The 13,209-nt window shown below is 44.5% G+C and overlaps 1 protein-coding gene across 1 annotated transcript in view; it reads left to right on the top strand.

Annotated features, from left to right (window-relative positions):
* The window catches only part of DNAAF9 (dynein axonemal assembly factor 9), an 816,325-nt gene that overhangs the window by 463,958 nt on the left and 339,158 nt on the right, over positions 1–13,209 (top strand). Inside the window, exons 20-22 of the mRNA XM_086964303.1 lie at positions 7,500–7,587; positions 8,950–9,053; positions 10,643–10,789. Coding sequence (XP_086820429.1) covers positions 7,500–7,587; positions 8,950–9,053; positions 10,643–10,789 — 339 coding nt within the window. The remainder of the gene's footprint in view (positions 1–7,499; positions 7,588–8,949; positions 9,054–10,642; positions 10,790–13,209) is intronic.

Here is a 13,209-nt window from a genome sequence, read left to right as displayed (position 1 = left end):
ATACTAAGTTTACTGAGAATAGTACTCATTAGTAAATCAATTTGGTCGGGCTTGATGGAAACATATTTATCTTGGCTCGAAGTTCCTAAGTCCTCGGTATGTTCCAAATGTATGGTGTCTTTTTTCTTTCTTGAGATATGACTACCTCGCTTGGGGACTGTTTTTCTACAGGCTCGCATAAATTTGGAAGCCCTCCCAGATTGCTGAGGTGTCCCCCCAACATTATCACATTGGTCATCATCCCCCATTATTGACTTGTCTGAAACCTTAATCACTTCAACATTAATACTATTATCAAGCTCTACAGAAGCGACCATCTCATTAACAGTATTATCTGAGTTAATATAGTTATTTGCATCAGCGGACGGGGTCAAAGGGGGGTCTGCAATAGTACTTTTTCCTAGTGATTTCCTTCTGTCGCTGTTGATTTTGGAGACCACTTTCAGTAAGTAATTGTCCGGTAGTGTACTTTGGACTGACATTTCAAAGCTTGATTGACAGTTACAGGTGATTATTATTTAAAACAAGGGGAACAAGTGGTTTTTCCACGATGTGTCGTTAAGTAGTACTCACAGTTCGTGCCAAGGGGGGTGGCCCTGCCCGGCCTCTTCTGGCCCCTGACGGCCACAGACGGCCCCGCCCTTGTCCCGGGCTTCTCCCGGTCGCTCCCGCGCGCGACTCGCGGGGCGAGATGGGGTGTCAGGCTTTAACTGGTGCCTCCGGGCGCTCTTTGCTCGTCACGGGCGCGCTGCAGGCTCAGGGCGTGCTGGGTATTGTGGTCCCCTTTCGTTTGGCGCCTCCCGGCGTGTTCTCGACCAGCCGTTTCCCTCACGGCAAAGCCCGTCGGCCGGTAAGTGCAATTACGCTGTTGGTGTTCCCCCACTAGGCTCCCGGGGGGTCAGGCTTTAACTGGCGCCTCCGGGCGCTCTTCGCGCGTCACGGGCGCGCTGCAGGCTCAGGGCGTGCTGGGTATTGTGGTCCGCTTTCGTTTGGCGCCTCCCGGCGTGTTCTCGACCAGCCGTTTCCCTCACGGCAAAGCCCGTCGGCCGGTAAGTGCAATTACGCTGTTGGTGTTCCCCCACTAGGCTCCCGGGGGGTCAGGCTTTAACTGGCGCCTCCGGGCGCTCTTTGCGCGTCACGGGCGCGCTGCAGGCTCAGGGCGTGCTGGGTATTGTGGTCCGCTTTCGTTTGGCGTCTCCCGGCGTGTTCTCGACCAGCCGTTTCACTCACGGCAAAGCCCGTCGGCTGGTAAGTGCAATTACACTGTTGGTGTTCCCCCCCATACCATTCAAATACTGTTGGCCCCATTTCTAGCTCACTGTGCCTCACCCAAACCCCCATCTCTCCTGGGGTGGCATTTCCTTTTTTGCAACCTCGAACATGACACTCTGATCCCCAAGGGAATCGTGAAAATAATCTTACCCCTTTTGTTGTTTACTCATGCATGCCTTTGGTAAACATAAGAAAGATACAGAGGAAGTTTTCAATACATTTATTGAAACAATGAGAATCTTGCATGAAGAGAATACGCTGTGATTATTAGGCATACAGCTAAAGTTAGATATTCAGCTCTGATGGAATGATGTGTCTAGATGTTAGAAGCTGTCTCGAGTGGGCAACAGAAGCACTGGGGTATCTTGTTGTGTTTCTTAGCCTTGAACTAAGAGAACAGATAATGTCTCAGAATAAACTTTCTAAAAACAAGCAGCATGTACAGTGTCTTACTAGAACAATTTTGCGTACGTGAAATATGTAATAAATAATGTAACTAAAACGAAGTCTCCCAAAGCATGTAAAATAGGACTGTAAGATGAAGAACCAAAGTGGTTCAAGAGGGCCTCACTATAATAGGTTTTATTAGTAGTGGACTGATCTGTCCTCTCTTGAGAGCTTCTGAAAATATGCGTTTAGCGAGGGAGGCGTTAACATTGGTTAAAACGGGTGAGACTTTCCACGGAGAGAGCTGTGATGACAAATAGGTGTAAGCCAACATCTTCATAAGAAGTAGCTTTGAAGGAGCTGAGTATGTCGGAGAGATCTTTGTGAGATGACGATTTAGGCCTTCTACGAGAAGGGATTGGTGTAGGAGACGAAGGCTTGGTTTTGTCGCTTTGCGGTCTCATCTTTTCTATTTATTCTCTCCTGAAGAGGTTGATAGCATTGCACTGTTCAATGCAGCATGGTATTAGGCTTGCACTGGATAAACGTAAATCCTCCATTCTTGTCCTTTTAGATTTGTCGGCCGCCTTCGACACCATCTCCCACCAGATCTTAATCAGTATATTGTGGGAGTGTGGTGTCAGAGGGCAGGTTTTAAAATGGTTCGTTAGCTACCTGACTAACCGAACGACCACACTACAGGTAGAAAATACTCTGGCTAGTACCCTGCCCGTCACAAGAGGTGTGTCTCAGGGCTCTATTTTGAGCCCTTCACTTTTTAATGTTTACATGGCTCCCCTGGCCAACGTGATCAGAGCTTTCGGGTTCGACGTGTTATCCTACGCGGATGATACGCAAATACTGGTCACGCTCGGCCCAGACGTAAACGACACTAAAAGGCGCTTTAAAATATGCATGTGCATGGTAGAGGTAAAAAATTGGATGGGCCACAATCATCTCCAGTTGAATGGTACCAAATCTGAAGTCATGCTATTTGGGCGAGCGAACGAACACTGGACCCAAGACTGGTGGCCCTCGGAATTAGGGGAGTGTCCTGTCCCAAAGGAATCAGTCCGCAATTTAGGGTTCCGCATAGACAACAAATTGACTATGAGAGACCAAGTGAATCATACGGTGGGTACCTGTTTCGGAATTATGCGGAGCCTACGTAAGGTCTTTAAATGGTTACCAATCGAAGCACGCAGAATCCTGGTCCAGGGCCTCATCGTAAACCAGCTTGATTATGGCAATTCTTTGCTCCTTGCCATAAACGAGTGCCATACCAGGAAACTGCAGGTCGTCCAAAATACGGCCGCCCGTCTGATTCTAGGCCTACCCAGACGATCCCCCTCTTTGCCATGCCTGAGAACCCTACACTGGCTGCCCGTTAACAAAAGAACTATCTTTAAGACCATGTGCCTGTTTCATAAAAACATGTACGGCCGAGGACCAAAATACTGGACCCAGAAATTGACATGGTATCTGCCTGGTCGACAGCTGAGATCTAGTACCAAATCACAACTCACGCCGCTCAGAGTTCTAACGGCCAGAAATGGTGTTCGTGCCTTCTCTTTTAGGTCACCATCACTTTGGAACGAACTTCCCTTCAGCCTACGTACAACAACAGAACACATGACTTTCCGCAAAAAACTGAAAACATGGCTCTTCTGCTAGTTCCATCCTCTGGCTCACTCTCCCTCCTCAGGATTTCCGCATGCGCCATGAGACTCCCTCGGGATGTGATATGCTGCGCAATACAAATATCCAGACTAGACTAGACTAGGAGTGTCAGGCAGTGTTTGATTGTCTTGGAGTGTCCTGAATCTGTTGGTGGCTTCATTGATGGTGTTAACATAGCACTTTGCTTTGGCTGCTAAAACAAGCTGTCTTTGTATTGCACAGAGATTCTTCAGTATTATCGGTCAAAGGTGTTCGGTTTATGAAGGATGCTTTTAACCACAGATTCCTCACCTTGTGTATATTCCGCAGGCATCAGACCTGATTTCGAAACTTCTAGAGCAGTTCTCCTGCATGCCAACAAGTCACGATATGCAGCTCTGCACCGAATGTGCTATGCTGCAGAAGCGATGAGTGCAGCGTAGATGCATAGAAGCACCACCAAAGCAAACTGAAACCAGTTTCTTTCTTTCCGGACCGTCAGATGCGGATCTGGAGCTTCTCAACGTCTTTGTCCAAGGATTTTTAAACTACTTTTACAAGTGTGTGTGGTAAACTTAACAATTTAAAACAGGGCTTAAACCATGCAGGGACTGTTCAGAAGTACCCTCATGAATTCTGTGTGTTGCGGCTGGGTCGGATCATGACTCTGTGGGCTGTACAGACTCCGCCCAGATGAACCCGAAGGTCATACAGTCACCAAACACAAGAATACTCCAGGCCGCGACTGGTTGAAGGTAAAAGAAATGACCTGTTTCCAAAGTAGTTTCCCTCATGAGGCCCTTACAGACCCTCTTTTGGCCACGTGGGCCAAACCTGTTCAGACCCGCCGGTTAACAGGCTTGTCGCCATTGCTCTGCCTCTGGTGACCCTGCCTTCCTTGTACAACATCTTACTGCTGTGAGTCTGTGGTACAGGATAGGTTTCCACCAGCAAAGTCAATTTTAATGCCTTTCTCACCAGTTTGCCTAATCACAAGCCAAAACATGTAGAAACATTTGGCAAACTTGTTTTGTTTCTTCCATGAGCCAGTTGTCTCCTTGGCTGTTACTCCCATGTCCCTTTGGTAGGATGGCACAAATTCTAACGGCGGTTCCAGGCGCCTTTTGGCTGTCCCTCACTTAATCAATTAAGGATGACTAGGGTATGGTAAAACTTGTAATTAGCTCTGGGCTGGACACAACTGATAGTTTGGCATGCTCTATGGTTACCAGTGTTGATGTTTGGCACTGCACCTGGTTGAGTTATACTGACTTTTCTGGAGTTGTCCAGGCAATGTCAATAGACTTGCTGTTTTCTTTTTTCAGCAACAAAGTGGACCCTGTCTTAGGATGTTTCAAGGAGAGCAAAGCCACAGTGTATTCTTTCAGCTCTCACCAAGCAATTTAATCTGCAATTTTACTCGGTCAAAGCTATAGCAGAGGCTTCCCATTTCACCAGCGCTATACCTTCCCCTCCAGCCCAGCAGGTCTGTCAACCCTTTTGAAACAGAGGCCAAGGTTCTCAGAGACAACAAGGACAGTAGGGACAACATGCAGCTCAGTCTCTGGCTCTCCAGCAGCTGCAGCCGTAACATTGCTCGCTTTAGTGTGTCCTTGCCCACACAAAGCCACCTTGTGCAAGGCAGGATCTGAAATCTCCTCCAAAAATAACAGGCTATCGTGGCAGGCCATCAAGACAGACTAGTGGGTCCTCCAAATTGTCCTTCGGGGCTATGCCCTTTCTTTCCTTTCTACCCTGCCCACTTTCCACCACCTTCAGGGTAGCTGACGGAGGATCATCTTATGTCGGGAAGTGCAGGGCCTTTTGGCTAAAGGGGCCATGGAGAGTTCCGGCCTTGAACGTAAGAGTTCTGTTCTAGATCTTTGCCATCTCAAGGACAAATTCAAGATGATGACTCTCGACGGGACCTCTTTGACCTAGACCCAGGAGACTCTGTGGTGATGTTGGATCTGCAGGAGGCTCATTCCCGCCCTGCAGGCTCACAGTCGCTACCTGCTGTTCATAGTGGCCAGGAACATTGGTAGTTGCTCCCCTTAGGCCTCGCCAGTCCAGCTTGGGTATTCACAAAAGTATTGGTGGCGGTAGCAGAATTCCACGGGTGGGGGATGGTCATCAACCCCCCATAGACAACTGTGGAGCTTCTAACATGATTAGGGCTTATTATCAATGTGCCCCCCCCGAGTGGATATTCAAGACATTGAGTGGATGATGCCGATTTTTCAGCTTCAGCCTTGGATCTCAGCACAGATGACTCGGAGGCTCATGGTAGCCAAACACACCAAGTAACACATGTGGCTCTGCTGTAGGACCTAAAATCCCAATTTGCACATCATTGAAATCTTTCGGATTGTATCTAGATTTCAGAGGAGACTACAAAAGATTGGCATTTGTGGGCCAATGGACCGTGATTGAGTCAGTGGAAAACCCCTCTCCTTCCCCAACCAGAGCTGACTGGTCAAGTATGCATCACTACTGGGTTGGGGAGACCACCTGGGGAGATTTAAATCAGAGGCCTCTAGTCTTCTGCGGAATCTCGACTCCACATCAATTTGTTGGAGTTGTTGGAGTTGAATCCAGTTTTGTTCCTCTGGATAGCACTGATCCGAATGTCCATACGTGTAATACGATTCCTGAGGAAAGCTATCTAAGCTCAAGGTACAGCGAACATGCACCTTTATGCATTGCACTATAACAGGTAAGAGTGCTAGGTAGGAGTGCCCGATACACCGCCCCTTCATTATTTCCCTGTTGATTGCTATTTTGTTCTTAAAAGTACAAACCATCTTTCTCTGTATTGTATTAGTTTTGAAAACGTTTCCAGATTAGTAAGTCTGGCTACACTGGCATAAGTCATGCGACGATACTGGTCCAGCATTTTTCCTCCACCTATGGAAGTATGTCTTCTTAAGAATTGTTTTTTTACTAAGAAATACCCCAGCAATCAGTGTTGAGCTTCTATGCCTAATTTGCATCTGACTCTTCTCTTATCAGCCTAACGCCTCAACAGCCTTCTTCAGCACATTGCGCTTGTAACACTGATCTTGTTGCATTGCCTTTTACGCTGCTCTGAGATCAGGCTGAGAGCCTGAGGGTAGAAGAGCAGTCCGCAGTGCCCACACTTGCCTCTGCCTACCCCTGTCTTCAGGCACTCGTTTGCTGTGGGTGGAGCCCATTTAGGACTCAAGAAGGGGTGGGTTGTAAATGGAAAAAGTGCTGGTTTTCAAATAAACAAAAGTGCATCGCACAAAATATATCAAAGTCCAAGCTAAATACATTTCTGGGATCTGCATCTGGGTTTCGACATGTTCACAAACTTATAGACTTCAGAACTCGTTTTACTTGTTACATTGGTCTTCATGTACAAATTATAGGAGATACTGAGGGCCTCATTTCAATCCTGGTGGACGGTCTGTTTCGTTGACAGGGCGATGGAGTAAATTACTCAGTAGCCCAGACAGAGATGCCGCCGTGCTAATTTATAAATGACTGTCAAGCTGGCGGTCATTTATAAAGCATTGGCAGGAACTACCAACATGGCGGCAATGTGTTTTGCAGTTTGGTTTCGGGCTTCATCAGCATTACCGAGTCCTGCTCCAAACTGTATTCTTGTTTTACTTTCTAAAATAAAATCCTGAAGCTGGAGTTTGTTTTTGAAAATAAATAAATAAATTGCTCCCCTTCGTCATGGCAGTCTTCTGGCATGTCCTGGGGAGTCTTTATCAGTTTTCGTTGCCCCCTACCGCCATGGTTTTTGGGTGGTGACAGACAGTGAAAACTGACCTCTAATTCTGCCCTTACTCCACAGGGCGGCCGAAGGGTTCAATCAGAGCAAAGTGAGAGTCCTCTCTGCCTTGACTAAACCTACCGTCCGCCCCCATTTAAATCAGGTGGGCGGAGCACGGTGTTGGCGGGAACTGAACGGAATCCCCCCTTTGCCAACATATAAATCGGGCCCAGAGTTCTCTGCGCAGCAGAATAATCCGCAAGTACCAGATCTCATCCACGCAGCCAGATAATCATGTTCTCTGGATTCTTCCAAATGTAGTGCTTAGCGACCTGGTTGTAAGTTTCTTGTAATGTTTTATATTCATCTCTGTTCGTTTATTGTTTATGAAGATTGAATACTTCATGTAAAATCTTTTTTTTTTTTTTCCCTTAAGGATGAAGAATCTTTCCTTGGCACTTTTATTACCGGAGACCATGATGCATACATATATTCTAGCAATTTACAGGCTAGGCCGGAGGAAGGTGAGGTTTTGGCTTTACAACTACCTTTTGTAAATGACATACGTTATTGGGACCAAAACATTTTTTCCAGACAGACTATATGTGACAGGATAAAAAACTATAATTTTCTTGCCAGAATAGACTCCATGTAGGGAGGGAAATCACCTGATTGTTTTTCAAAAACAGTTTGCCTGATGTCGACTTAGAGTGCTTCAAAGCTAAAAAAAAAAATCAAAAGCAATCCTCACCAAGCCACGGAAAACATGATGGTTTATTGGCTGGTTCAGTGTCAGAACAAGTTGTTATGGTCTTTGGAGATGAACGTATTAGACCAGAAAGCATCGAAATGATGGGGGGAGAAGGAGTGGGGGTGGAGGTCGAGATTAAACTCAAGCTACCAGCCCAAGATAGCATTTTGAAGATCACTTTCAACTGCCCTATTGATTCTCCGCTCCTTTCATCTATGCTGTAGTTCACTAAACTGGTACTTTCAATGCTGGGATTTTGCCTTTCCGTCTATGTTGTCTAGATCTTGAGGATAATTACTGTGAGCTTGAGATCTAAGATAACTGGTTAGTATCCTGCTCTTATATCTTTGCTGTGAAGACGATAGATCCATCTCCCGGATTGCCAAGTTGATTATACAAACTATGATGAAGTCTTCGCCGATCTGCACATACTCGGGTCATCAGGACAGTTGAACAAATGGGAAAAGACTTGAAATCAGTGTAGCAGCCCTATTCTGATCATTTATCAGACTTTGTGATGCCTCACATTCTAGCCAAAATATGAATCTTTATTTATTATGAAATGATGGAGATAATGTTTAGTGTGTCCATGCTGACACAAAGCCGCTCAGTAAAAGGCAGGATCTGAAATTTCCTCCAAAGGTGGCAATCGATCATGACAGACATGCAATTCTTCCAAATTGTCCACTGGGCCATTCCCTTCTTTTCCTGTCGAACCCGCCGCACCTTCCACAGCGATAGGATTTTACCAACTGATGTATGTGATGGTCAAGGGTATTGTTGGTTATAGTTCACAGATTTTACTACCTTCTCTATCTAGGATAGGAGCGATACCAAAGAAAAGGGTCAAGGGAAGTTTAAAAATGTAAGAGTTGTCTAAATCACTACACCTCTGCTTTAGCTTCACTCCGGTGATGCTTGTATATCAGCATCTGACCCTGAATATTAAAATAGTAAGCATTTGTTATTGTATCTGAATTTTTAGAGTTATGTTGTATTTTTTCTTCATGGAAACATCAGCTTGAATGTATTTGTGTTCACTAAAGAATTGCAATCAGTTTATTTATATATAGAAAAGGATGAGGTGGTGTTTTTGCCTTTCAAGGCAACTTAATTAATGTATCTTTATTTGAAGGTAAATTATACTTCTGTGCTGATGGCCTGCTGTTTCTTCATCCATACTATGGAAGCATTACCATTTCAAAGACTCAAATGCATTCCATCAAGTTCTACGATGGGGTAGGTATATTTTCAGCACTAACTTCTTTATTTGTTCAGACACAAGTTATCCCTTATTATTGAGTCCACTGCCCCATTTTGAGGGACATGAAGCTGTTCGTTTCGATGCTATTGAATGTAAGAAATACTTCCTTGTATGTATAACATGCATTGGGCCTAACTACTTCCACTCCTTTGTGTTGCTCTGTGCACAAAATTGAACGTGCTTGTTTTCTGTTAGCTGATAAGATTTGGAATTTACTGTTCTCCTATTGCCTTGCCTTCTTTAGTTAAAATTATTTTCCTTTGAAGAGAATAGATGCGTTTAGATAAGCTCTGCCTGCCACTGAACACTTCCTATACCTGACCCGCGAATGCATTGGAACATATTACAGTGATTGTGCTGGCAACATTCATTGTCACATATAGATACCCTGCAAGAAACAAGAAAAACAGTGTATTAATGAACACTATTCATTCTGGGTATGTGAGATGTAGAAAGTATGCACACAAGTTTATGCAGCTACAAACAGCTAGGTTTATGATATGGACACAGCTTGTAAGTATGGAGATTTATGGACAGACTGCTGCCAGACGTAGTGGTGGAAGTGCATTATTGGAAGATTCAGAAACACATCTCCAGATAACTGAGTCTGTTATGTTCATATAGTGTGATAGAAAAGTAGGGTACATTCAGCATTGCAATTGCATTTAAATAGCGCTTACTACTCCTGACGAGGCGTCAGGCCTGATGTACAAAGATTACTTTCTTAAGAAGTGGTTGCTAATTTTCTGCCAACGTAGTCTCATTTTGTGAACCTACCTGTGTACACCTAGGTCGGTTCACAATCTATTGATTTACAGGGTGTCACAGAATGACCTACCTAATTAATATTGATTCGGCAGGTCGCAATTTGCGACCCCCTTTGACTAGCTACAATCACAGGAGTGGTGGCCTGCAAGGGAATTCGGAACACCATCATGTGATTGCTTTCCAAATGGAAAATGTACTTTTTTTAATGCAGTCCAAGTTCTTAAAGGAACTAGGACTGTTTTATAAATGGAAGTTTTCTGTTTTGGAAAACTCTAGTGAGAGCAGGCATTGGTCCCCCATATCACGGTCTATGCCCTCTAAAGCTGCACCCTGATTCACAAATGGGAAAGGGGTTAAAGGGGAACCCCTTCTCTTTGCAAATCATTTACCACCCCGACGTTATAGTCATTTCCTGGTCAGTGGCTTGCATTCAGAATTAGTCTGAAAACCATTGATACAACAGGGTCTGAGTCGCTATTGGGAAGGGATGCCAAAGCTTGCCCCTTCCAAATTATTTGGAAAACCTTTCTAAACCCATTTAGTGATTCAGAAAAACATTAGAAAAAGCTTTTTAGCGGACACAGAACCTCCTGATTTAGTGAATTGGAACATTTGCAACTGGCTTTGTACATCAGCCCCTAGTCTCCTGTTGCTCATGAGGAATACCCTTCATCCGTCTGCTCAACAGGACATAAAAGAAAGAGAAACATGTCTGGTGGAGAACCGGGCATTTTTATATAATTGCAGTGCAGATATTTTGTCAATAAATAAAGTGTTTTGTTTTTATCATTTATAGGATTCTGCTGGTGTTGTTGCTGCTCTTTTCATAGACTTTAAAGACTGTCTTATGGCTCATTTACCAGTTGAGTTTCATACTCCAAACAACTTGCTAATGATTGCCCTGTTTCCAAAAACAAAGGGCTTTACAGCTTTTTACACCCAGGTAATAGCAATTTTCTATTTTTCTGCAAACTTGTAGCAATAATACAAATGGATGTCTTATTTGTCTATCATGTGATGTTTGTTACTGTGCAAAATAAATCTGTTTTTCTAAAAGTATCCTTAAACAATTTGAGCATGTATGTATGTGATGCATACTTTTATTTTTGTAAAACATTCTTGATCAGAGCTCCTTCCAAGTCTGTGGGGTTTTAGAACTACCTTCCTTCTCTGCCGCGCATGTTTGTTACTATATTTCTGAGCAGTGACAGGGCAGCTCAGCATGCAAGACCTGCCCTGTGCATTACCAAGGAGTGCATGTATCAGTAAAATAAATCTTCACAGTGTTCATCTTAGTGAAAGTTGTGCCTAGAAGTATCGCCTTTTGCTCAGTACAAGTGCTATGAAGTTAATGCAGAATCTAGAGAAATGCTCTCGCCTCTTGGCTAATGCTGGTCTTTCATTCCTGGTGCTGTGAGTTTGTTTTTTCTAGACATGGAGGTCTGTGTTGAAGCATCAAGGCGGAAACAAAATCAATCTTTGTATTTTAGAAAAGATACTGATTCTGGAGGTGGAGCCGTACCCAAATAAAGCCTAAAGACTTCGCCTTAGAAGAATTCAAGAGAGCTAGCTCTGAATTTCTTTAAAAAGTAATAGGCAAAATAAATGTAATGCTGGAATTGTAGGACTCGCATCTCCACCACTTTTTTTCTTGGAGGTTTAGTCCCTCGATGTACTTGTGTTGAAGAACTCCATCATTCATAATGGTTAGAATAGCACATGAAACTCCAGAAAATAGGTTAAAATGACAATTTAAACCTATATATGAAAGTTAGAATGTCCGCTTTTTAAATAAGAACACTCAGGCAGTGCAGCCCTGGAAACTGTGAGGTGTATTGTCTGATAACGTGTTCAACACCTCAAAAATGTTATTCAAATAAAAGATCTTTTTCCATGCCCTACTCCTAGATTGTAGGCCGATTCACAGCTTGTGAATCCAAAAAAACCTGTGGCTACAAAACTCTTGTTGTAGGTAGGATGCATTGTTTCCCCCTACAAGCTTAATGAAAGGGTGATAAAGAATAGCTTGCAGTAGGTATTGCCCATGACCTTCTTACCTTTTCCTTGTTTATAGGCCATGCAACAGATCCTGATGTTATTAGTTCTTAATCTGTTTTCTAAGGCTGTGGTTCACTAACCCCAAGGAAAAATCTCCATAGGGTTAGTGTTTGGATCACATTTCTCATATTTGCTGGAGATCTTGAACAATTTCAGGAGCACTTCTGGAAACTTGGAATAGTTTTACACTTCACATATTACTATGTGTAGCATTTAATCATTTTGAAATTTCACTCTGTGGAAAGTTATGTAAGCAAATATGTCATACAAATGTGGATTTCCACACTTAATGTTTATTTGCGTCTCCTGGTATTCCCGCTGCACAAATATTCTTATTTCCTTTTTATAGACCTGTTTGATGCAAATGTATTCTTGCTCATCAATACCTTGGCACGATTTACAGCATCAATCAATCAATCAGGGTTCTTGTAAAGTGCGACTACTCACCCGCAAGAGTCTCAAGGCGCCGAGTGTGTGAGGGGTTGGGGGTGCGAGCTGCGGTTCAATCGAAGAGCCAGGTCTTGAGATCTTTTCTGAATTGAGGCAGCGACGGTGATTGCCTAAGGTGTAGAGGCCGGAAGTACAGTTCTTCGCACCGAGGTAGGAGAAGGATCTTCTTCCAGTCGTGGTCTTGCAGACCATGGGACGGTGGCCGTGGCCATTTGAGCGGAGCAGAGATGTCTGATGGATGGTTGAGGTATGCAGGTCCGGCGTTGTGGAGGGCTTGGTAGACGTGCATGAGGAGATTGAAGGTAATTCTTTTGTTGATAGGTAGCCAGTGAAGGTTTTTTGTGAAGCTGTCGTAGATCTCCTTGCTCTTGCAGTGAAAGAAGGTGGCAAGGTTGTCACAGAGGTCTTGCGAGGGGGAATGTCCGCTGTCTCTGTACTGGGTTTGGCACATTCTTTGACCACTGTGAAGAGTTCTTTGCTGTTGTGTGTTAGTGCATTCCTGTTTGGCTGCTTTCTTTGTTGTTCTGATGAAGTGGTGGTGTGAGGTGATGACTGTTTTGTAGGCTGTGCGGACTCTTGGAGAGCTGGAGAGAACCAGCTGGCTTTCTTTAAGGGCTGCTTGGCTGAGGGTTTCCTGAGAGGAGCCCGTGTGTCGCTGCAATTGGAGATTCAATGGTTGAGGTTGCGTGCTGAGGAGTTGGCGTTCATGGATGACAGTGGTGGGGTTTCGCTGAGGGAGGCAGTGAGCTGGTCTTCAGTGACCTTGTTCCAGCTTCTGCAAGGTTAGCGGTGTGCATGGACGCATACGGTGGGTTTGGTGAAGAAGTGGACGCAGTGGTGGTCGGTCCAGTGTGG

This window comes from Lissotriton vulgaris, chromosome 3_2 (genome assembly GCF_964263255.1).
Source record: "Lissotriton vulgaris chromosome 3_2, aLisVul1.2, whole genome shotgun sequence".
NCBI classification, from domain to species: Eukaryota; Metazoa; Chordata; class Amphibia; order Caudata; family Salamandridae; genus Lissotriton; species Lissotriton vulgaris.
Note: the sequence above shows the minus strand (reverse complement) of the source record. Positions and strands in the feature narration are given on the sequence as shown.